At 41.1% G+C, this 24,603-nt stretch overlaps 1 protein-coding gene across 4 annotated transcripts in view; it reads left to right on the forward strand.

The window, feature by feature from the left end:
* Positions 1–24,603, forward strand: part of pam (peptidylglycine alpha-amidating monooxygenase) — a 130,518-nt gene that overhangs the window by 79,409 nt on the left and 26,506 nt on the right. For 3 of the 4 annotated variants that reach the window (XM_055875512.1, XM_055875511.1, XM_055875513.1), the window contains 2 exons: positions 12,272–12,580; positions 15,081–15,210. In XM_055875512.1, coding sequence (XP_055731487.1) covers positions 12,272–12,580; positions 15,081–15,210 — 439 coding nt within the window. The remainder of the gene's footprint in view (positions 1–12,271; positions 12,581–15,080; positions 15,211–24,603) is intronic. The other variant, XM_055875514.1, reaches the window with a different exon arrangement.

Genomic DNA, 24,603 nt, shown 5'->3' on the forward strand with positions numbered 1-24,603 from the left:
AATTAGGTCTCCATCCAATTGGCAACAGATTTTCATGCAAATATTCTTAAATCTGCATAAATAAAGTATGCGCATTTTCCCACCAGAGATGCGTTTCATTAAATTAACTTGTTGTGAATAAAAAGCTGTGTGTGATGATGTAGTACACATAAAAATAACTTAACGGTTAAATTCTAGTGCGCCGTACAAAAAAATACAAATTAAGTGGGTTTCCATTGTATTTTCAACCTTACTGATGGTTTTGTCACAAAAAATGTTGCAGTATATAGTGTTAAAATGTTGCTGCCACTGCTACTGTCTGTCTGTCTGGGATAGTTTGAACACAACCCGTGACGGGGTTAGCCCTTGTGGCTGGGACCACGGATTGTGCTGGGCTTGTAGCTGTTTAAATCCCTGCTGTTTATTGTGGTTTCCATCAACCCTGCGAGCTGTGCCGGCTGGAATTGCTCGGAGTACCAGCGTTAGCCTAGGTTGCTACCATCATGCCGCCCAAAGTTAAAATCAACAACAAGATGTCTACAAGCAATTGTTACAGGAACATAGATTCAAGCGCTTTGTCCAAATACTGGTGGACTGACAAAAGAATGTACGATCTGACCAGAGAGGTCCAAGGCCTTAAGAACAGTTTGCAGTTCTTACAGGGAGAGGTGGATGTCTGACCAGAGTGGTCCAAGGCCTTCAGAACAGTTTGCAGTTCTCCCAGGGGAAGGTGGTGGTCTGACCAGAGTGGTTCAAGGCCTTCAAAACAGTTTGCAGTTCTCCCGGGGGGAGGTGGTTGTCTGACCAGAGTGGTCCAGGACTTTCAGAACAGTTTGCAGTCCTCTCAGGGAGAGGTGGATGTCTGACCAGAGAGATCCAAGGCCTTCAGAACAGTTTGCAGTTCTCCCAGGGAAAGATGGATGTCTGACCAGAGTAGTCCAAGGCCTTCAGAACAGTTTGCAGTTCTTACAGGGAGAGGTGGATGTCTGACCAGAGTGGTCCAAGGCCTTCAGAACAGTTTGCAGTTCTTCCAGGGAGAGGTGGATGTCTGACCAGAGAGGTCCAAGGCCTTCAGAACAGTTTGCAGTTATCCCAGGGAGAAGTGGATGTCATGAAAAAGCAGCAAGATAACAAAACACTAAGTCCACGAGAGATGACATCAGCACTGTCTATAAATTATTATTACAGTTAACTCGGAAAACAGACTATCTAGAGGGAAAATCCATGAGGAATAACATTGTTGTGGATGGCATACCAAAGTCTCCACGAGACCTGGACGGAGTCTGAGAAGAAAGTTAAAAAAAATGATCAAAGAAAAGCTGCAGATGGATCATAGAAAGATTGAGGTGGAGCCACGCACATAGGTCTGGAAAACCTGTGACGAGCCCAAGTGACAGACCCAGGCCGATAGAGGTCAAGTTCCCTTAGGTTCAAGGACAAGATGACTGTTCTGGAAAGAGCCAAGAACTTGAGAGGAACCAACATCTTCCTCAATGAGAACTTCTCTGAAGCTGTGCGCCAGAGGCAGAAATAACTTATCCCAGCTATGAAAGCTGCCAGAGAGCGTGAGGACATTGCTTACATCTGCTATGACAAGCTCATTGTCCACCCTCCCACCCAAAAACCTAGGAGGACTGAGAGAGCCAGGCTTCCGGGTCAGTAGCTTCAACCCAACATCACATATACACAAACGGACACTTACAAGAGCCTGATTGGCTGACTATTAGCTAAAGAATGTTTTTTAAATTTTCATATATGATGTCGATAAGCTACCCAGGAAAGGGCTAAGAATAGCACATATTAATATGCTGTATGTAGCCTTAGAAACAAGGATTATGAAATCAATAACTTACTAACATCGGATAACATTCATATACTGGCCATCTCTGAAACTCACTTAGATAATTCCTTGGATATAGCAATACAAGGTCATAACATCTACAGGAAAGACAGGAATGCCTATGGGAAAGGTGAAAATTTAAAAAACATTCTTTAGCTAATAGTCAGCCAATCATGCTCTTGTAAGTGTCAGTTTGTGTATATGTGATGTTGGGTTCAGAGCCATATTCCCTTAAAGCTTAGAGAAGATCTCATCTCTAATGTTGTTGGAAGTATAGTGGTTGCAAGTTCACCCGCCTCATCTAAAGCCTCTTATTTTGGGGTGTTGATATAAGCCGCTAAGTGCTAACAGTCAGTACTTGGATAATATGTGTGCAATGTGTGTGTGATGTTAACAGAGAGGTCTATTTTCTGAGTGACCTGAACATTGACTGTTTAGCAACTAGCTGTTCTCTCAAGAGGAACCTTCTAACTGTCACTAATGCCTGTAATATGACCCAGGTTATCACTCAATCAACTAGAGGGCATACCAATAGTGTTGGATCTGTGACATCCACTTGTATTGATAATATCTTTAATCATGCTGTCGCGCTTTGCTCCAAAGTAATATCAGTTCCCATTAGCTGTCGTGACCATAACATTGTGGTAATAACAAGGAAAGACAAAGTGCCAAAGGTTGGGCCTAAAGTAATTTAAAAGAGATCATACAAAATGTTTTCTCAGGACTCTTTTGTTGAAGATGTAAATAAATGTATGTTGGTCTGATGTGTATGAGGAAGTGAATCCAGATGCAGCACTGGAAATATTTGCACAAGTATTAATGCCAATTGTTAAGAAATGAACTGTCAGAACTCTTAGCGCCCTCTGGATTAATGGTGAATTGAAAAATTGTGTGGTTCAATGAAATTATGCAAATAAGAGGTGGCAAATAAGTCAGGATGCTCAGATGATTGGTTGACATACTGTACTATGAATTGAGAAATGTTGTGACTAAACTTAACAAAAATAAGAAGAAATTAAATTACCAAACCAAGAAAAATTACATAAAACACAATGGAACAAGACTTTGGAGTACCTTAAATGGGCAGAAAACCCAATTCATCGCCATCGTTCATTGATGTTGATGGGTCATTTATAACTAAACTTTTCGATATTGCCAATAATTTCAATGTCTGTTTCACTAGTAAAGTGGAAAAACTCTGAAGTAAAATGACAATGCTGAACAGTGAACAATCAGATTTTTGTATAAAATATCTAATAATGAAAGAGAAAGGATTGCTGTTTTGAATTTGGTCAAGTTAGTGTGGGAGAGGTGGAAAAACTATTACTATCCATCAATAATGATAAGCCACCAGGTATACACAACCTTGATGGGAAACTATAGAGAATGCTAGCAGACTGTATTACAACCCTTATTTGCTATATCTTTAACCAAATCCTAAAGAAGTGTGTGTGTCCACAGGCATGGAAGTAAGCTAAGGTAATTCTACTGCCCAACAATAGTAAAGCACAATTTGTTGGCTCTAACAGCCGCCCAATCACTTTTCTGTCCTTTATTAGTAAACTGATGGGGGAAATTGTGTTTGACCAAATACAACGCTATTTTTCAGAGAACAAGTTAACTACTGACTTTCAGTATGCTTATAGAGAAGGGCACTCAACTTGCACTGCACTGACTACGATGACTGATGATTGGCTAAAGGAAATTAATAATAAGATGATAGTTGGAGCTGTGTTAGATTTCAATGCAGCCTTTGATGTTATTGATCATACATGGTTATTGAAGAAACTCACTTGCTATGGCTTTACATCACCTGTCATCACATGATTGAACAGTTATTTATCCAATAGAACCCAGAGAGTGTTCTTCAATGGAAGCTTCTCTAAAATTGGATTTGTACAGTGTGGTGTCCCTCAAGGCAGTTGCCTTGGGCCGTTACTCTTCTATTTTTTTTTTTACAAATGATTTGCCACTGATCTTACACAAATCTAGAATAACTATTGTATGCTCGCTACTGTACATAGCCTCGCTACTGTTATTTTTCACTGTCTTTTTACTGTTGTTTTTATTTCTTTACTTACCTATTGTTCACCTAATACCTTGTTATTTAAAAAAAAATACTTAGAAATTGCATTGTTGGTTAGAGCCTGTAAGTAAGCATTTCACTGTAAGGTGAAATGTTGTATTCGGCGCACGTGACCAATAATCTTTGATTTGATTTGATTCCACAGTCTACATGTCAGCACCCAAAACCAGTGAGCTCACTGACATTTTTTATAAGGAGTTAGTCAGTATCAGAATGGGTGATTCATAATAAACTGGTCTTAAATACATCTGAAACTAAAAGCATTGTATTTGGTTCAAAACATTCTCTAACACCTAAACCTCAAGAGGAGTTGTGTATAAAGAGTGTGACCATTGAGGGAGTTGAGAAAGCTGAACTCCTAGATATAACATTGGTTGTGCAATTATCATGGTCAATATTGACAGAATTGTGGTGAAGAGGGGGACATATTAAAATATGTTTTGTGTTGGGGGTTTTTTGACACAAAAATCAACTGTACTAGTTGTTCAGGCTCTGGTCTTGTCCCAACTTGATTACTGTCCGGTAATATGGTCAAGTGCAGCAAAGAAATACCTTTCAAAGCTGGGCAGCGTGCCTTTCCCTCAACCGCACATACAGAACTAAGATCAGCAACATGCATACCAGTCTTTCCTGGTTGAGGGTTGATGAGAGATGAACTGCTTCTCTTCTAGTTTTTATGATATGCAATGTAGCTGTAATGTATACTGAACAAAAATGTAACGCAACATGCAACAATTTAAAAGATTTTACTGAGTTACAGTTCGTATTTTTATTTTTTATTTATTTATTTATTTCACCTTTATTTAACCAGGTAGGCTAGTTGAGAACAAGTTCTCATTTGCAACTGCGACCTGGCCAAGATAAAGCAAAGCAAAGCAGTTCGACACATACAACAACACAGAGTTACACATGGAATGAACAAACATACAATCAATAATAGAATAGAAAAATATATATACAGCATGTGCAAATGAGGTAGGATAAGAGAGGTAAGGCAATAAATAGGCCATGGTGGCAAAGTAATTACAATATAGCAATTAAACACTGGAATGGTAGAATGTGCAGAATATGAATGAGCAAGTAAAGATACAGGGGTGCAAATGAGCAAAACAAATACATAAATACAGTATGGGGATGAGGTAGTTTGGATGGCCTATTTACAGATGAGCTATGTACAGGTGCAGTGATCTGTGAGCTGTTCTGACAGCTGGTGCTACCTGGTGCTTAAAGCTTGTGAGGGAGGTAAGTCTCCAGCTTCAGAGATGTTTGCAGTTCGTTCCTGTCATTGGCAGCAGAGAACTGGAAGGAGAGGTGGCCAAAGGAAGACGAAATCAGTATAATCAGTATAAGGAAATCAGTCAATTTAAATAAATTCATTAGGCCCTAATCTATTGATTTCACATGGCTGGGAATCAGTGGCGGTCAGTGCCGTTTAAGATGAGGGAGGACAATTTATTTTTTATTTTTATGAGCATGGCCTTATTTCTATTACAGCATATTGGATGACTGTCATTCATATTCTATTCACCCAGCTCAATGTAACAGCGATAGTTTTAGGCTATTACATGATACTCAAATTTTCCCAATACCCATCATGAGGTTGCTTTAAATTAGCCTATGAATGAAAGTTTACAATGTAGGTACACACAGGTTGAGATAAAATATTTTGGTGACAGACCGTGACACATAGACAGACAGTGACATATTCAATACCGCCTTGTACACTCTTGCCTGCATCTAGCTGATATAGGATTTAATCATTAGTCCAACAGTCGCAAATCCCTGTTTTGTTTCGTTTGCTTCCGTTTAAGAAAACGTTTTTCAACAGAATCGGTGGAATGAATACACTCCTGATTATGCGTAAACACAGTTCACTTTCATAGCAGCCACATTTTTTTTTTTTTTTTTTTTACCTTTGTTTAACTAGGCAAGTAAGTTAAGAACAAATTCTTATTTTCAATGACGGCCTAGGAACAGTGGAACAATGACGGTCTTGTTCGGGGGCAGAACGACAGATTTTTACCTTGTCAGCTCGGGGATTTGATCTTGCAACCTTTCGGTTACTGGCCCAACGCTTTAACCACTAGGCTACCTGCCGTCTTCTCGCATCTATACGCTCTCCTCCTCTCTTCTCTTGTGGACTTCACAAAACCGCAACACACAGCCTACATCGTTGTCATCATATTAGCTAATAGAACTAACGTGTTAGTAAACCCGCTACAAGCATACAGTAATGTTAGTGTACAGTCACTAAGCAGTTTGTCACTTACACAGGTGGGCCCCAGTGGCAATAAATGAATAAAACCAAAAGCTTACCTTGACTTGCAAGAGTTCCAGTGTTGTGTTGGATAGTCATAGCCAGCTAGCTAACATAGCATCCCTCTTTTTGAGCACAGTGTTTGAGTAGGCTAAACTAGCTAGCTGCATTTGCTGGTAAACTGAAATTGAAAAAAACAACAATCTCTTTCTAGATTCTCCTTAATTTTGGAAGAAATACATTTTTTAAAAACTGTTCAACTATTGTCTTTCTCTTGAGTCAACTACTCACCTCATTTTATGCACTGCAGTGTTAGCTAGCTGTAGCTTATGCTTTCTGTACTAGATTCATTCTCTTATCCTTTGTTTGGGTGGACAACATGTCAGTTCATGCTGCAAGAACTCTGATAGGTTGGAGGACGTCATCCGGAAGTTGTCATAATTACTGTGTCAGTTTATGGAAGGGTGTGAGAACCATGAGCCTCCTAGGTTTTGTATTGGAAGTCAATGTACCCAGAGGAGGATGGGAGCTAGCTGTCCTCCGGCTACAACATGGTTCTACCCTACAGAGTGCTGTTGAGACTACTGTAGACCATTGCAAAAAGTGTGTTTTATTTATTTGGTGACGTGATTATATTTAGTGTAGTTTTATCTAAAAAGGGTAACTATTTTTATGTTTGACTATTTTTATGAAATTCGCTAAAGAGGATGGTCGTCTCCTTCCTCCTCTGAGGAGCCTCCACTGCTGGGAATACAGAAATGCATCTGTTGGTCACAGATACATTTCAAAAGTATGTGGTCACCCCTTCAAATTAGTGCATTTGGCTATTTCAGCCACACCCGTTGCAAACAGGTGTAAAAAATGGAGCACACAGCCATGCATTCTCCATACACAAATATTGGCAGTATAATTGCCCATACCGAAGAGCTCGGTGAATGTCAATGTGGCACCGTCATAGGATGCCACTTTTCCAACAAGGCAGTTTGTCAAATTTCTGCTAGAGCAACCCCAGTCAACTGTAAGTGTTGTTATTGTGAAGTGGAAACGTTAGGAGCAACAACTGCTCAGCCGCGAAGTGGTAGGCCACACAAGCTAACAGAATGGAAAATGCAGAAGCGTGTAGCGTGTTAAAAATCATCTGTCTTCAGTTGCAACCGTCACTACTGAGTTCCAAACTGCCTCTGGAAGCAACGTCAGCACAATAACTGTTCATTGGGAGCTTCAAGAAATGGGTTTCCATGGCCGAGCAGCCGCACGCACACAAGCCTAAGATCGCCATGCCAAGAGCCGGCTGGAGTGGTGTTAAGCTCGCCGCCATTGGACTCTGGAGCAGTGGAAACACGTTCTCTGGAGTGATGAATCCCGCTACACCATCTGGCAGTCCGACGGACAAATCTGGGTTTGGCGGATGCCAGGAGTACGCTACCTGCCCCAATGCATAGTGCCAACTGTAAAGTTAGGTGGATAAGGAATAACGGTCTGGTATTGTTTTTCATGTTTTGGGCTAAGATCCTTAGTTTCAGTGAAGGGAAATCTTAACGCTACAGCATACAATGACATTCTAGATGATACAACAGTTTGGGGAAGCCTCTCTCCTGTTTCAGCATGAAAATGCCCCCATCCATACAGAAATGGTTTGTTGAGATTGGTATGGAAGAACTTGACTGGCCTGCACAGAGCCCTGACCTTTGTTTTGTCGACTTTTGAAAAGTTTACCGACAAATTAGCTGTTTTAATCGCGTAAAAATATTGGATGGAAACCTCTCTCTCTCTCTCTCTCTCTCTCTCTCTCTCTCTCTCTCTCTCTCTCTCTCTCTCTCTCTCTCTCTCTCTCTCTCTCTCTCTCTCTCTCTCTCTCTCTCTCTCTCTCTCTCTCTCTCTCTCTCTCTCTCTCTCTCTCTCTCTCTCTCTCTCTCTCTCTCTCTCTCTCTCCTCATACAAACACCCACATACTCACACATTCAATCACTGTCAATTTGTTCTTTCCCTCCCTCCCTCCATCTATCTCTGTCTCCCTCCTTCCCCAAATTAGCTGTTTTAATCACGTAAAAATATTGGATGTAAACCTGGTTAGTCTCTCTCCCCCTCTCTCTCTCTCTCCCCCCCCCTCTCTCATACAAACACCCACATACTCACACATTCAATCACTGTCATTTTGTTCTTTCCCTCCCTCTCTCTTCCCCTCTCCCTCCCTCCCTCTCTCCCTCCATGTACCTCGGTCTCCCCTCCCCCTCTCTCCTTCCCTCTATCTCCGTCTCTCTCCCTCCCTCCCTGAGAATCTGATCCTCTTATTATCTGGGCCTCTCCAGATCGGGACAGTTTGATAAATGGCTGGCTATATTTTCCTTTGCTGTTATTAGGACACAAATCCACTGGCTGTCATTCAGGGCTTCTAGTGTTGTCTGTGTGTGTTTGCCGATCCTGCCTCTGATGAATGGGCTCAATAAATAAGGAGCTGCTACAGTTCATATATCACAGTGGGTGGAGCTCAACTACTGTACGTGTGTGTCTCTGTACGTTAAAGAGGGCTCCCTCAACCGATAAAGACTGAAAAAAAGGTGTTTATGAGAGATTATTGTTGGAATTGAGCTACACTTTTTGAAGGAAGCTCTCTTAAACACACAGGGGATGACTGATCAAGAGAACGGATAACAGTGATAATCTTTTTCCTGATGATACAACACTGTAGCATTCTGTTATCAGCGCCAAACTAGTTTAAAGGGGAGGAAACATGAGTTTTTACTCATCATTATAACAACAGTGTGGTCAAAGTAGTTACGATCTGGTTACCTTTAAGTATAAACATAGTTCATGTTTTTGAGTTATTACATATTTATTAATTACCTTATTTCTGGATATCTTCTAAACTACCAACAATGCGCTATTTCTCAACATTATATGGAGGATCTACTCTGTGCTACCAAGTTCGTATGCTAGCTCGGTAGCTAGTTCAAGCTGGCTAATGTTAGCCACTAGCATGTACGCTGAGCAAAATTAGAAACACAACATGCAACAATTTCTCAATGAGTGACATGTCTGGAGAGTATGAAGTCCATGGAAGAACTGGGACATTTTCAGCATGCAGGAATTGTGTACAGATCCTTGCGACATGCGGCCGTGTATTATCATTCTGAAACATGAGATGATGGCGGCGGATGAATGGTACGACAATGGGTCTCAGGATCTCGTGTACGGTATCTCTGTGCATTCAAATTGCCATCAATAACATGCAATTGTGTTCGTTGTCCGTAGCTTATGCCTGCCCATACCATAACCCGACCGCCACCATTGGGCACTCTGTTCACAACGTTGACATCAGCAAACCGCTGGCCCAGTGAAACGCCTGCTTCCCCCTCGCTTTGGTTGCTAACTCAGCCTGCACTCTTTTAAACGTTTTACCATCAGATGGGCCCCAGCCATCAATCTGTAAGTCTCTGCTCTCTCTTTGCTTTTAATCTGCGCTAATGTTTTGGTTGTGTTGTGTTAGTTGTGTTCTAGCTGGTCTCCAGTAGTTGAGCTTTAGTTTGCCAACCATAACCGTAGTGGTTGGCTAGGCTAATAGCTAAATAGTGAACTTTAGCTGGCTGGCTAGCTAGCTGCTGGCTAAAATAACTGCATATGGCTAACATTCTTTGATAAATTAAGCTGTAAGCTAGGTGTTGACTCATGCACTGCTAACGTAACAGCCTGGTAGGGCTAAAGTTAGCAGGCTAACAGGGCTAACGTTAGCAGGTTAGTTGGCTAGCAACCTTTCAAGTTGATTTCTAACATTTCAAAAGTATTTGCTGAACATTTTAATTAAAACCAGTAGTCATGAGTGCAAACGATTTGGTTTAATTTGAAGTTATACATTTGAAGTTATTTCTGTTGGAGTTTGCATTATAGTGGATAGGCTGGCTTGCCGGGTCCTCCATATTACACCAATCCCCGGAAAACATTTTCCGACATTTTCTTTTTCATTCTTCTGAATTCTGAATAGCTTTATGTCATAACTCGAAAAAAAAGAAAAGTGAGGTCTTGGGACTTTTGATGCATATACTAATACAAATGTTTGTTACATCTGGTTACATTTATGCTACCTAACCTTTAATATGAACCTATTAAAAAACGGGCAGAAGCCTCTTCTTTGAAATGCAGTGTGTGTGTGTTTGTGCAGCTATGCAGTATGTCAGAGTTCAGTGCTATTGTCTTTATGGGATGTGATTGCTGTTCTTGCTTTCAGATGTGACCTTTTTACGCTGAGAAATTGATTATACGCCGCCATAGATGTAGGGTGGCTTTCCAGAATACATAGTGCTCTGAAACACTGTCACTTCCCGTCGCAGCTGTTAATGCAATGAGTGATCGCACACACACAGCGATCCATTCAGAACACTCCCTGCCACCCGTTGGCTAGCTTGTTGAAGGATTTAGGCCTAGCCTAGATGGCAGTTTAACGTAGGCATACCTAAGAAGATATCATAACCATAGTATTCTGTATTGTGTACAGGATGCATGTGGTCTGTTAGTCTTTTTGAGATTTATTTGTAGTACAATAATATGAGAAAGGGTTGTAACATTTTATGTACTGCGCATTTTTATGTACTGTGCATTTAGCCGCAGTAGAGGATAGTACCAAAAATGCTACAACCCCCTACTGGTCAAAATGCTGTAAGTTAAAGGAAAGGTTCACCCATTTTGAATGTTATATAGTTTTTATGCATCGCTGAGTGATGTTCTATCGATTCCCTGGGTCATTTCATGTTTTCACGTGTACCTGAGTTATTGGCATTCAAGCGGACAGTAATTCGGCTGGTATGATGTAGCACTGTGATAAAGTCTCTCTCACTACACTGGAAGTTAATAGGAATACGACTTTTACATTGTGAAAACGTCTATCATACATGTCAGATTTCAATACTGGCTGATGTCATAACTCGGGAGGATGTCTTCTCATATTTTTAGCGATATTCCTACCTGAGAACTTTGTAATTTAAAGGAGGGCACATTCTTCCTATCTGTCTGTCTCTTTAGTCCAGGGTGCATTGCTAGGTGCCATTGTCAGAGATATTATAGAAAGGAGATTGGAATAAAATGAAAGAAGGAGCGTATAATGCCCCACCCAGCAGGCTGTCGACCAATCGCGTTCCCGTTGTCATGCTGCGTCACGCAGTTGCTAAGCTATTGGTCAAGCATTCCCTTCTCAAAGTATGTCGATAAACGTGCATATTTTCCTCGAAAGTATGTAATGTCACAATTCCAAAGCTAGACGATATTACAGACAGCAAGTTAATTATCTCACATCTCTGTAAAGATTTGTAAAGAATTTCGTCACTTCTTGGTGACGAAATTTGTGCTAATGTTGGGTTTTTGAGCTAGTGGACAATTGACTCCCGTTCAAGCGCTAATTGTCCCAGAATCACCCAGAATGCACCGTGCGGCCTATTGACGTAGCATGGGCAATGTTTTCCATCTCCTCAAAAGTATGTCTGTCGTTGCAAATGTTAGACTCCACTCTGTGAGGCATCTTCAGGTTGAACATGGTGAGATTGGGGACTCCTAAATTGATAGTGCAGTTTTTTAAGGTGATTTTACAGCTAACTAGCTACTTTACATGCTGATATTATCTTTGGTGTTATTGTGTGTAGCTATGTTTGCTAGCTAGCTAGCCAGCCAGCCCGTAGGGAGAGCATTACATAGTTGACTTGAGCTGCAAAAGATTTACACAACAATTTTCCATGTTGTTACCAACCTTATTATTACGCCAAAATTAACATTTGTTCTCAAAAAATATTGTTCTCACATATTAGTGTTATTTAACACTGTAAATTAAAGGAATGAGTGGTTTTTGGTGGATTTTTCCGTTAAGATTTGTAAATTTAGCATTTTTTAAATTTTGCCAGCTATCCTTTTAACTAACGGTCCGATTGCATGCTATATCACACCTACCGTTGTCTGTGTTTCCTGCTAACACCTTGTTCCAGCTGCGTAGCAACACTATCTAGAATGGAATGCACTTACACTTCTCCTCCTTCCTCTCCGCACCTGTATTCACACTTCCCATGTTTCCCCTTTTCTTTCTTTCCCTTCCCTTTCCCCTCCTTTTGTCTGTCTCTCTGTCTGTGTGCAGGTGACTTCTATTCCCTTCTGTCCAAACTCCTAGGCGAGAGCGAGGACGTAGTCCACGTGCATAAGTATACGCCCGGCGAGGCGCAGAGTGCCCAGGCCAAACTGGTGGCTCAGATTGATAGCATAATTCAAAAGAAGGACCTGGGCTGGCCCAGTCCCAGGCTAGGCTTCCTGGACAGAGAGGATGCTATACTGGTGAGGGACAGAGTGCACAAGTTTCACCAGTTAGAGGCTACGGCCAGGCCTCCCGGGAGCACGCTAATGCCAGCTAACGCCCTGGTCGAGATTGACGATGATGATGAAGAAGAAGGTGGGTTTTCCGGGGGGGTGACATCAACCGTGTTTGGAAGACGTTTTTTTTTGCTTTGGCATGTTTCAATTCCAAGGCATGCCCTTATGTGATTATTATTTTTTTTACATTTATTTTTTATTCCCATGTCCTCCCATTTCATTGCGCTCATTAATCAGGTATTGTGAGGGTCCGCATAATCACCCAGCGCTATAGCCTACATGCTGATGAGACTGGAAGTGTAGCTGGTCCAGGGATAACTTTAGGCTCTGAACAAACTGGTTCAGATTAAGAGACATGCAGCAAAGGCTGATTCCAGACCAGTGTTTAGCATGCCCAATTTTGGCTCAATTCTCAGAGGTAATTTGATTGATTGATTGATTGAATTATGGATTGAAATACATACCACATAAGGGCGCTCCGCCACGTACAATTTTTAAGAAAATCATTAAGATTAACACAAAGCTTAAAGGAGTTGAAATAAGACTAGTTTAGGATTTCCTGGTGTGTTTCTCTCCCCTTTGTAACATCCCTCTCTTTGTTGTTAAAACAAAGCTTGCTGACAGCTGCAAAAAAAATCTAATTGAACGTTTCGCATGAGTAGGTTCCCTTACTCAATACCAATTGAGTTGTTTTTTTGTCTTTTGTACCAACCAGCTGTTAGTGGGGCGGCGCTCTTGTTGTGACTTGCTCAGTTCCAGTTTCCATGTCAAATCTCAAACGACATCAGGGATGCGTCCTATCGGCCCGCCCGTTCCGGCTCTATCAATCCGGTGTGGAAAATCCAATTACCAACACAAACTGGTGTAAATTAATTTGATTTCATGCATCTGCTCCTGTTTTTGGGGGGCGGTGGAGAGAAGACCGGTTGGAGCTCCTTGTTGTCTTCCGGCCAGACTTTAACCAACTAATTGCCATTCCTCACCACATCATACCGTGAATTATTCATACAGCAGAGAGGCTTTCAGCTGTTTGTCTGAGGGTTGGTGCCCCAGTCATACCTTTGAGTGCAGAAACTGCCTAGGGAAGTCAGCTAGCCAGCGTGGAATGGAGTTGCAGGCAGTGAATGTTGGCATATTGAACATCGACTGGGTCGTGTGGTATTTGAAGATGTAAATGTGTGTTTTTCTGTGAAAGAGGACTTCTGGGAAATACCAGTAGGATATTTGAAAAGGGCTTATGTTCTATATGACGTCTTCATATTCATTACGTAAACCCGGCATAAGCACTTTACATAATCATTCATTACTTGTCATGAATCGAATTGAAGTAAACTTTTTTTTGTTTTGAATGTGAAACCCTTTTAAGGCTTTGGCCTAGCAACTTTTCAACCATGTTTTAAGCACATACTAAATCCACTCAATGATTTTAGATTGAAAATGCCATCCCAGCGACATGATAGGTTCTTTTCAATCATCGAACCGTTTTAATAAGGCAAAGAATTGTTCTGATGTGTTCACTACGCCTGATTGCTTATCCAGTGCTTGTGTTTACGTTCAACTGAACGTTTGACCTTTTGACCCCATTTACAGTACTGTAATGCCTTCTAGCCAACTGTCATTCCAACCTACAATTCACAAAGTCTCTCTTGCAGCCGTTGATGTTGTTTTGTTTTTATTTATCAGAAGTTTGCAGAGTATGTTTGTGGTTGTGTGCGACATGCTCACGCTTCATTATTCTGTAGATTAATATGATTACATGCATCATTACATGTTATTGCACTCTGCTCTGTCTTATTAGCCCTATAATGAAAACCTCAATGTGGTTTCATTTCATTAGCTAAACTGTTGCAGTTAATTTTTATCCAATGCTAGCAATTTCGAAAATGTTTTTGGTCGAGGGCCATAAGACATGCTTAACATAAGCTTTGTCTCATTATGTGTTTACTTATATCTAGTAATTGTCGACAGTGAATGGTCTTTGACCTAGTTACCATATCAACGAGAGAAGAGCACGAGCAGGAAAATCCACTCAAGCAACTAAATGTGAATAGATTTTTCAGGCTAATGCGTCAATAGTAGCCAGAAATGTGTTTACATATACTTCCGTTAGACTCACAGCAACCTTTTATTTGAGCTCAGCGGCCTATCATCCTCCACTGTCCTCAAGCAATTCCAAAAATGGTGTCTTGCTGAATGCAGATATTTTTTATTTAACCTACATTTATTTAGGAAGTCCCATTTGAAGTCAGAATACTTATTTTACAAGGGAGACCTGGCAATGTACAGTGTGTGTCAAATCATTCCACTTTAGATTAATCCTAACTATTAGCAGATTATCTAGATTAGGAAACAGTGGGTGATGACGTGAGAAAAGATCATTGCACCGGGGCGGCTAGGAATCTCTTTGGTTTACATTACCCCATGCTAGCTAACGACTTGCCAGATGTCATTTTTTCCCCTCCCTTGAAATGACCCTATGGCATTGTTAAGCTGACCACAGGTTTCTGGCGTTCCTCTCTGTGTGTGTGTGTGTGTGTGTGTGTGTGTGTGTGTGTGTGTGTGTGTGTGTGTGTGTGTAGAGCACCATCTGGACGAGGTGACGGACTGGCCAGAGAGCCCACTCCAGCTGGGTCAGGTGTCCGGTTTGGCCCTGGACTCAGACGACAACCTGGTCATCTTCCACAGGGGAGACCACCAATGGGGGGTCAAGTAAGTAGCTATGATGATGTTACATATGCAGTCTGTGGCCAAAAGTTTTGAGAATGACACATATTAATTTCCACAAAGTTTGTGCTTCAGTGTCTTTAGATATTTTTGTCAGATGAAATACTGAAGTATAATTACAAGCATTTCATAAGTGTCAAAGGCTTTTATTGACAATTACATGAAGCTGGTGCAAAGAGTCAATATTTGCAGTGTTGACCCTTCTTTTTCAAGATCTCTGCAATCCGCCATGGCATGCTGTCAATTAACTTCTGGGCCACATCCTGACTAATGGCAGCCCATTCTTGCATAATCAATGCTTGGAGTTTGTCAGAATTTGTGGGTTTTTGTTTGTCCACCCGAGGATTGACCACAAGTTCTCAATGGGATTAAGGTCTGGGGAGTTTCCTGGCCATGGACCCAAAATATTGATGTTTTGTTCCCCGAGCCATTTAGTTATCACTTTTGCCTTATGGCAAGGTGCTCCATCATGCTGGAAAATGCATTGTTTGTCACCAAACTGTTCCTGGATGGTTGGGAGAAGTTGCTCTCGGAGGATGTGTTGGTACCATTCTTTATTCATGGCGGTGTTCTTAGGCAAATTGTGAGTGAGCCCACTCCCTTGGCTGAGAAGCAACCCCACACATGAATGGTCTCAGGATGCTTTACTGTTGGCATGACACAAGACTGATGGTAGTGCTCATCTTGTCTTCTCCGGACAAGCTTTTTTCTGGATGGCCCAAACAATCGGAAAGGGGATTCATCAGAGAAAATGACTTTACCCCAGTCCTCAGCAGTCCAATCCCTGTACCTTTTGCAGAATATTAGTCTGTCCCTGATGTTTTTCCTGGCGAGAAGTGGCTTCTTTGCTGCCCTTCTTGACACCAGGCCATCCTCCAAAAGTCTTTGCCTCACTGTGCGTGCAGATGCGCTCACCCTCCTGCTGCCATTCCTGAGCAAGCTCTGTACTGGTGGTGCCCCGATCCAGCAGCTGAATCAACTTTAGGAGACGGTCCTGGCGCTTGCTGGACTTTCTTGTGCGCCCTGAAGCCTTCTTCACACTAATTGAGCCGCTCTCCTTGAAGTTCTTGATGATCCGATAAATGGTTGATTTAGGTGCAATCTTACTGGCAGCAATATCCTTGCCTGTGAAGCCCTTTTTGTGCAAAGCAATGATGACGGCACGTGTTTCCTTGCAGGTAACCATGGTTGACAGAGGAAGAACAATGATTCCAAGCACCACCCTCCTTTTGGAGCTTCCAGTCTGTTAATCGAACTCAATCAGCATGACAGAGTGATCTCCAGCCTTGTCCTCGTCAACACTCACACCTGTGTTAACGAGAGAATCACTGACATGATGTCAGCTGGTCCTTTTGTGGCAGGGCTGAAATGCAGTGGAAATGTTTTTGGGGGATTCAGTTTATTTGCATGGCAAAGAGGGACTTTGCAATTAATTGCAATTCATCTGATCACTCTTCATAACATTCTCTAGTATATGCAAATTGGCATCATACAGACTGAGGCAGCAGACTTTGTGAAAAATAATATTTGTGTCATTCTCAAAACTTTTGGCCACGACTGTAATGTTATACTGTTTCCCTACTGTAATGTTTATCTGAGAGAGGACAACTGTCTTCTTTATTTAACCAGAAGATCTCTTAAAGATGCACTCCGGGATCTTAAGCACAACAAATTCATAACATATTGCCCAATTTGGGTAAAGTAGTACACAATAAACGGGGACCCGTTTTGAGAGTACTTCTTTAAAGTTCTACTCTGTTTCAAGAGATACCTGGCAAGAATGTCAGTAAAGAAATATATTACAGTGTGTAGGCTACTGAGGCCAAACACAACACAAACACCTCTCTCAAAGACAAAAACTTTTACAGTTTGCATTCAGTGTTTCCCCTAAATGCATTGAGAAGCGGGGCACCACCGCTGCAAAATCGTGGCTGCCACTGCAAAACAATTGTTTGCAGGAAACTAGCATTAAAACTGTCAAATGTTCTCTCCTCCATGGCGAAATGTGTAGATGTGCTTTAAAACAGCAACATATTGTCTCTGCTGCCAAGAGAAGGACCTCTAAAATTGTGCCATTGCCCTGTCTCCTAGAGATGAACGTACTTTGGTGTGTGAAAAGTGCAAATCAATCCCAGAACAACAATTGTGAAGACGCTGGAGGAAACGGGTACAAAAGTATCTAAATCCATAGTCAAACGAGTCCTATATCGACATAACCTGAAGGCCGCTCGGCAAGGAAGAAGCCACTACTCCAAAACCGCCATAAAAAAGCCAGACTACGGTTTGCAACTGCACATGGGGACAAAGATCGTACTTTTTGGAGAAATGTCTTCTGGTCTGATGAAACGAAAATAGATCTGTTTGGCCATAATGACCATTGCTATGTTTGGAGGATAAAGGGGGAGGCTTGCAAGCCGAAGAACACCATCCCAACCGTGAAGCACGGGGGTGGCAGCATCATGTTGTGGGGGTGCTTTGCTGCAGGAGGGATTGGTGCACTTCACAAAATAGATGGCATCATGAGGTAGGAAAATGATGTGGATATATTGATATATATATATCATCTCAAGACATCAGTCAGGAAGTTAAAGCTTGGTCGCAAATGTGTCTTCCAAATGGACAATAACTCCAAGCGTACTTCCAAAGTTGTGGCAGAATGGCTTAAGGACAACAAAGTCAAGGTATTGGAGTGGCCATCACAAAGCCCTGACCTCAAAATTATAGAACATTTGTTAGCAGAACTGAAAAAACGTGTGCGAGCCAGGAGGCCTACAAACCTGACTCGGTTACACCAGCTCTGTCAGGAGGAATGGGCCAAAATTAACCCAACCTATTGTGGGAAGCTTGTGGAAGGCTATCCAAAACATTTGACCCAAGTTAAACAATTTAAAGGCAATGATACCGAATACTAATTGAGTGTATGTGAACTTCAGACCCTCTGGGAATGTGATGAAAGAAATGAAAGCTGAAATAAATCATTCTCTCTACGATTATTCTGACATTTCACATTCTTAAACTATAGTGGTGATCCTAACTGATCTAAGACAGGGATTTTTTTTTACTGGGATTAAATGTCAGGAATTGTGAAAAACTGAGTTTAAATGTATTTGGCTAAGGTGTATGTAAACTTCTGACTTCAACTGTAGATGATTGTTGAGTTGCTACTCAGTGCAAGTCCCAGCCATACATATCGCACTATTTCAAAATACAATCTGTCATTTAGTAATCAAAGTGATCAACTTAGTTGAGTGAACAACAGTAGGCCTATAGCCTATCTTGTTGGCACCAGCGGATAGCATCGGCCATGCGCCTGGTGAGTGCTGACTGCGCATAGTCACTCTTTGTCAGCGTTGGCTCAGTGCCACTTAAAGTTTGTTTTCTGCAGCTACACTGCAGTCTGACTGCAATCTTTTTTTCATAAAGGTAGTGTTTGGGTTCGTTCCTTTCGTTCTTGTCAGTCATTGGTTCATTGGTGAAATTAGCATTATGACAATATCTTTAATTAAATAATTCAAAAACCTTTATTAATGTGATTGCAGACAGAAGTTGACAAACAGGAACATGGCACACATGTTCTGCATGAAACAAAAGGTCTCAAGTTGTTATATTAAACCGAAGTCCCGCCTTAGTGATGTCACTGACTACTTCATTACCTTTTTACTCCTGAGACCAAAACCCTGCATCCATAGCTATACAAACATAGAGTTTCAGCGTTTATCCAAAAGCTAGGCAATAAATGTCCCCTCCCCAAAGTAGATTTATTGTGGAATGTCTGACTAGTCTCTTATCTCCCACACTCCCCTGCAGAGTTCTGTCTCAGGCACATATTTATAAGAGGGGTCTTCTTTATATAAGAGAGAGAAAGAGCAAACAACTGTGGACCAATTCTAAAACTATATAAAGAATATATTTTTAGTTAATCTGTAGTCTCGGATCCTATAAATGTAAGGAGGGAGGAGTCTTATAACCCCTCTCCTTCTATTACTAAAACATAAGCATAATCAATTATTCTAATACACATCAAACATTTTGGTACAACCCTTTTCATGACCCCTAGGTGAACCCTACAGTAGGAATAGTAGGCTATCTTACCTAAGTCGGCAAATGCAATGATGTAATTGGAATGCTTTATTATAAAGGTGCATTTGTATGGTGAAAATGTGCTCCCCCAAACTTGGAACTCACGCTCTGCCTATGCATAGGCTAGTGATTTTGCTGTTCGTTACTTGTCTTGTTGGCTGAGGTAAAGTAAATGTGGACAGTTATGCCGCTTTCACGTGCTAGTCGGAACTAGGAAACTCAGAAATGTTTGACTCGCTAATAGGTTGTAGTTAAACGCGTGCCGCGTTCAACCAGTTAGCAAGATGGATATTTCCGAGGTTTTCCTAGTTCCGACTTGCATGTGAATGCGGCATAACAGTCCACATTTACTTTCCCTCAGCCAACAAGAGGCGTCATTCTAACGCCTTCAAAGTACGCGGTAAGGACACACGTCATTGCCTCCTCGATTTGCATGTTCCTTTAAGACTAATTACCATAATCTTAATGTGATTTCTGTCATTCTGATCACCGTGGGTGGATGCCCTAATCAGGATACCGGTACACGTCTCAAATAGCCGGTCAATTAAAATGCTGCCGGTCAAATGTCCAACGCCACATTTTCATAACGGAAACTCTGACCCACACACTTTGTCACCGCTGCTGAAAAAAAACCTAGGGAAAACATTGGCATTGTCTTGCATTGCAACACTTCCAAGTCTAATCTTTAGAAAGCTGGAAATCGATGTTCCTGGTATCATGAATATTTCAGTCTATTGGAGATTAATATTCAGACAATGACACCATTTCCTCTCATCTCGGTCTATTGGTGCTTAATATTCAGACAATGGCACCATTTCCTCTCATCTCGGTCTATTGGTGCTTAATATTCAGACAATGACACCATTTCCTCTCATCTCGGTATATTGGAGATTAATATTCAGACAATGATACCATTTCCTCTCATCTCGGTCTATTGGAGATTAATATTCAGACAATGATACCATTTCATCTCATCACAGTCTATTGTGAAGTGCTCCATACAACTACTCAGACATTTTTTACTTTATCAGACTGTCAGCGATGTCCAAATACTCTTAAATGGACTTTTGGACTGGAGATAATTTAGACCTATCACCTATGTCTATTTACCTTCATCCATTCAGATCAGTGGTGAATGGAATACAAGGGGGACAAGTCATTTAGGAGTGTTGGGATATTTTCCCTGGTCTGTCCACCGTGCAAACAAACTGCAAACAAACTGACTTCTGACATTCACTCCAGGCACAGGCACAAACCAGTTTAGCGAGGCTGAGGTAATGGATAATTGCAAATAGATCGTCAGTTAGTGAAGTCCCTTCTTTCAAATGATCCAGTCTCACTTTCCTCCAAATCAGATAAGACTTTTATGTAGATAGTGGTGCATCCCTTTAAGGCTGTGTGTGTGTGTGTGTGTGTGTGTGTGTGTGTGTGTGTGTGTGTGTGTGTGTGTGTGTGTGTGTGTGTGTGTGTGTGTGTGTGTGTGTGTGTGTGTGTGTGTGTGTGTGTGTGTGTGTGTGTGTGTGTGTGTGTGTGTGTGTGTGTGTGTGTGTGTGTGTGTGTGTGTGTGTGTCCTAAATGGAACCCTATTTAGTGCACTACTTTTGACCAGGGCCCACTATGTCAGGAATAAGGTGCAGTTTGGGATGCAGCCTGTGTCTCTTGATGTATGGCAGGCTGAGCCCAAGGTTCCTTCTGTCCTTATGTTTCAAACGGTTTGTTTTGTTCAGAGGGAGCAGTAGGGACTCAGTAATTGGGGCACTGTGTTCCTCCAGTGTTCAGGGTTGTAACCTGTCACTAGGCCAGGAATATCCAGACCCCCCCCCCCCCCCCATGCAAATTCAAATCTCTCCCAGGTCTCTGATTAGCATAAATAGGCAGGCTATCTGGGCAAAGTGATGAGAGTGAAGACAACATCGGCTTTGGTGATGTGTTAAAAAAAAAAACAGGTTTCTGAATTCATGATTTTAACTTTTGGTAACAGTAAACAGGTTTCTGAATTCATGATTGTAACTTTTGGTAACAGTAAACAGGTTTCTGAATTCATGATTGTAACTTTTGGTAACAGTAAACAGGTTTCTGAATTCATGATTGTAACTTTTGGTAACAGTAAACAGGTTTCTGAATTCATGATTGTAACTTTTGGTAACAGTAAACAGGTTTCTGAATTCATGATTGTAACTTTTGGTAACAGTAAACAGGTTTCTGAATTCATGATTGTAACTTTTGGTAACAGTAAACAGGTTTCTGAATTCATGATTGTAACTTTTGGTAACAGTATACAGGTTTCTGAATTCATGATTGTAACTTTTGGTAACAGTAAACAGGTTTCCATCCAACCTTTTTATGTGAGTAAAGTACATGTCGGATAAAAAATTTAATGAAGACAAATGTCGATAAAACAAAATACACTAGACAAGGTGGGATTGTTTTGTGTCGGTACAATGAATTATGCGAGAAATGTTGGTGGAAGCACTTTTATGCACAACGACCATCATATCGAAGTAAACTTGGGAGTGGACTGTCCACACATGTTGTGTGGTCCTCCCGCTACGACTCATCAGGAACGCATGCAGTTTATTAGGCTACAGAAGAAATACGTGATGATGAACTTCACAGGGTGGTGAAAGTGCACTGGGATGAGCTTGATGCTCCTTTCCAATAAATATCGAGGGTCTTATTCCGGTAACTTGATAATGGATTCTTGGCTGCCATTTGACTTTTGTTCAAAATAATAATCTCATCGTGTGGGATATACGCGCGCTGTAGCGAACACGTGCTAATATCAGAGTTTGCACACTCGCTATATAACGCAATATTTATTGTGAGAAAACCATCAGTACAGTTGAAAATGCGATGGAAACCCATTTAACTTGTATTTTTTATTCGATACATGTGAATTTAACTGCAAAAGGTATTGTATGTGGACTACATCATCACGCACAGCACTTTATCTGCAACATGTCAATTTGATGGAAACATCTCTGGAGGGAAAATTTTGATTTTATATGAAAATCGGTTGCCAATTGGATGGAAACCTAGCTAGTGTAGTATAGGAATCATATATTAGGCACTAATTTGCAGTTTATAAGTGTGTATAGAAATATAGCTTATTAGGCATTTATCTTAATATCAGCAATTTACTAGGCCTTGAATTGATGACAATACTGAATTTATAATAGTTGGTGAGCTTAGTCCACTTTTATGAAATCAGTTTGTGATGAATGGTGAGTGTAAGTATGGACTTGTTTCACTCCCCTTAAGCAACGTGTTTTTAAAGTAAACAAGAGCATAGACATTTTTGTCACTGTTTCTAAATTTATCGTTGTAAAAAGCATAGTGAAAAAGATTCACAATGGGAAAACATGTTTTTTTAACGACCAAACCATGCCATGTATTTCTAAATACACATGACTCAATTATCCTAATAATATTTGAACCTTTATTTAACTAGGCAAGTCAGTTAAGAAGAAATTCTTATGTAGAATGACGGCCTACCCCGGCCAAACCCAGACGACGCTGGGTCAATTGAGCGCCGCTCTATGGGACTCTCGATCACGGCCGGTGATACAGCCTGGATTCGAACCAGGGTCTGTAGTGACGCTTCTAGCACTGAGATGCAGTGCCTTAGACCGCTGCACCACTCAGTCTCAATTAGCCTAATCATAGCCTGGCTTCTGAGCTTCCCTCTTCCTAGTGCTGACCATGACCATATCAGAGCCAATTTGAAGGGCCTAATTAGTTATCCCAGTGCATGTGTCCAGCTCCAGTGATGTGGCTCATATCAATTACAGGAATGTGCAATATTAAAGGTAGAATATGCAGAAATCGCGCCGCCATTTCCTGGTTGCTAAAATTCTAATAGTTCCCCTAATTTCAGTTTGTGACAAAACAAGCAATGTATAGAGAATCATTGTACCATCTAAACCGCTGTGAAATATATTTTCAATAACCCCAAATTTTGTATTTTTAGCTTGTTTGAAACTGGTCTACAAAACCGAAAATTAAAGACTACGTAAAACTAAACTTAAGAATGGGAATCATAGAGAGAGTGCACATAGAACATATCTTACTGCTTCTTAGACTTTCTTTCAATGAGAATGACAGATCTATAACTACATTTCTATGTGAATTTGGTCTTGTCGCCCAAAAAGTTACATATTGTAGCTTTAAAATATTTTACCAAAAAAACCTTATTTTAGTGTTTTGTTCATTAGTCCACTTGATATGATTTCAGAAAAAATGTGCTTGTAAGTTGTAACTTTCAGTACAAATCAAAAATTGTCATGACATACTAAAATATGTTTTAGAAGAAAAATATCCCTTTTAACTGGCCAAGACTCTCCCTGCGAAATAACATAAATCTTATGAGCCGCCGACGTGAGCCACCAAGCGCTAACAGGCAAAAACTAATTCCGCTAACTGCCCTTGCCTCAGTACTCTTCTTAAGACTGGAGCCAGATGAGAGGGGAAATGAATTAGCTAGGTCATTAGGTGAGAACAGATAGTCCCTCTCTATATCAGTCATCAGTATACACCCCAGCTACAGTTCGTTATTTACTGCTATCCTACCTTAAACTCTTCATCAAAAGGTAAAAAGTTCAGGGATGTGAACAAATGTGTCCCTGGTGGTGTTCATTGACGAACGCAGTTTTGTTTCATAGACTAGATAGAGGTGTGATTTATTATATATTCTGTGCTTACTCCACTATAGGGACATTACTGAGTTTGTTAGGTATGAGGCATTGTTTTTCCATCGAGGAGTCCACAGGGAGTTTGAGGATAAAAGTGAGGGATCGGAAACCAAGAGTGAAAGTTGGGGTCCTCTGTTATTTTTCGGGGAATTCCAGAAGGGACTGATTATAGCAGGGACTCAGGAAGAGTTCAATGTATTTGTTGAAGTATTTGGGATTGTTTGAGTGAATCATTAGTATGATTTTGTCACTTTTGTGTCCATGGCGCCTCCCCCTTTGATGGAAACCTCCTGATTAAGTAATAGCATTCCCCTTCAAACAAACAAAACAAATATGACTTGCCGAGTCATCACATTTGGGTTGTTATCGTGTTATCGTTGTCCCGTGTGGCTCAGTTGGTAGAGCATGGCGCTTGCAACGCCAGGGTTGTGGGTTCATTCCCCACGGCGGGACCAGGATGAATATGTATGAACTTTCCAATTTGTAAGTCGCTCTGGATAAGAGCGTCTGCTAAATGACTTAAATGTAATGTAAATGTTACACATTGATTTGAGTGGTTGCGTCCCAAATGGCACCCTATTCCCTATATAGTACACTTCTTTTGGGC

Source organism: Salvelinus fontinalis, chromosome 21 (genome assembly GCF_029448725.1).
Source record: "Salvelinus fontinalis isolate EN_2023a chromosome 21, ASM2944872v1, whole genome shotgun sequence".
Taxonomy (NCBI): domain Eukaryota; kingdom Metazoa; phylum Chordata; class Actinopteri; order Salmoniformes; family Salmonidae; genus Salvelinus; species Salvelinus fontinalis.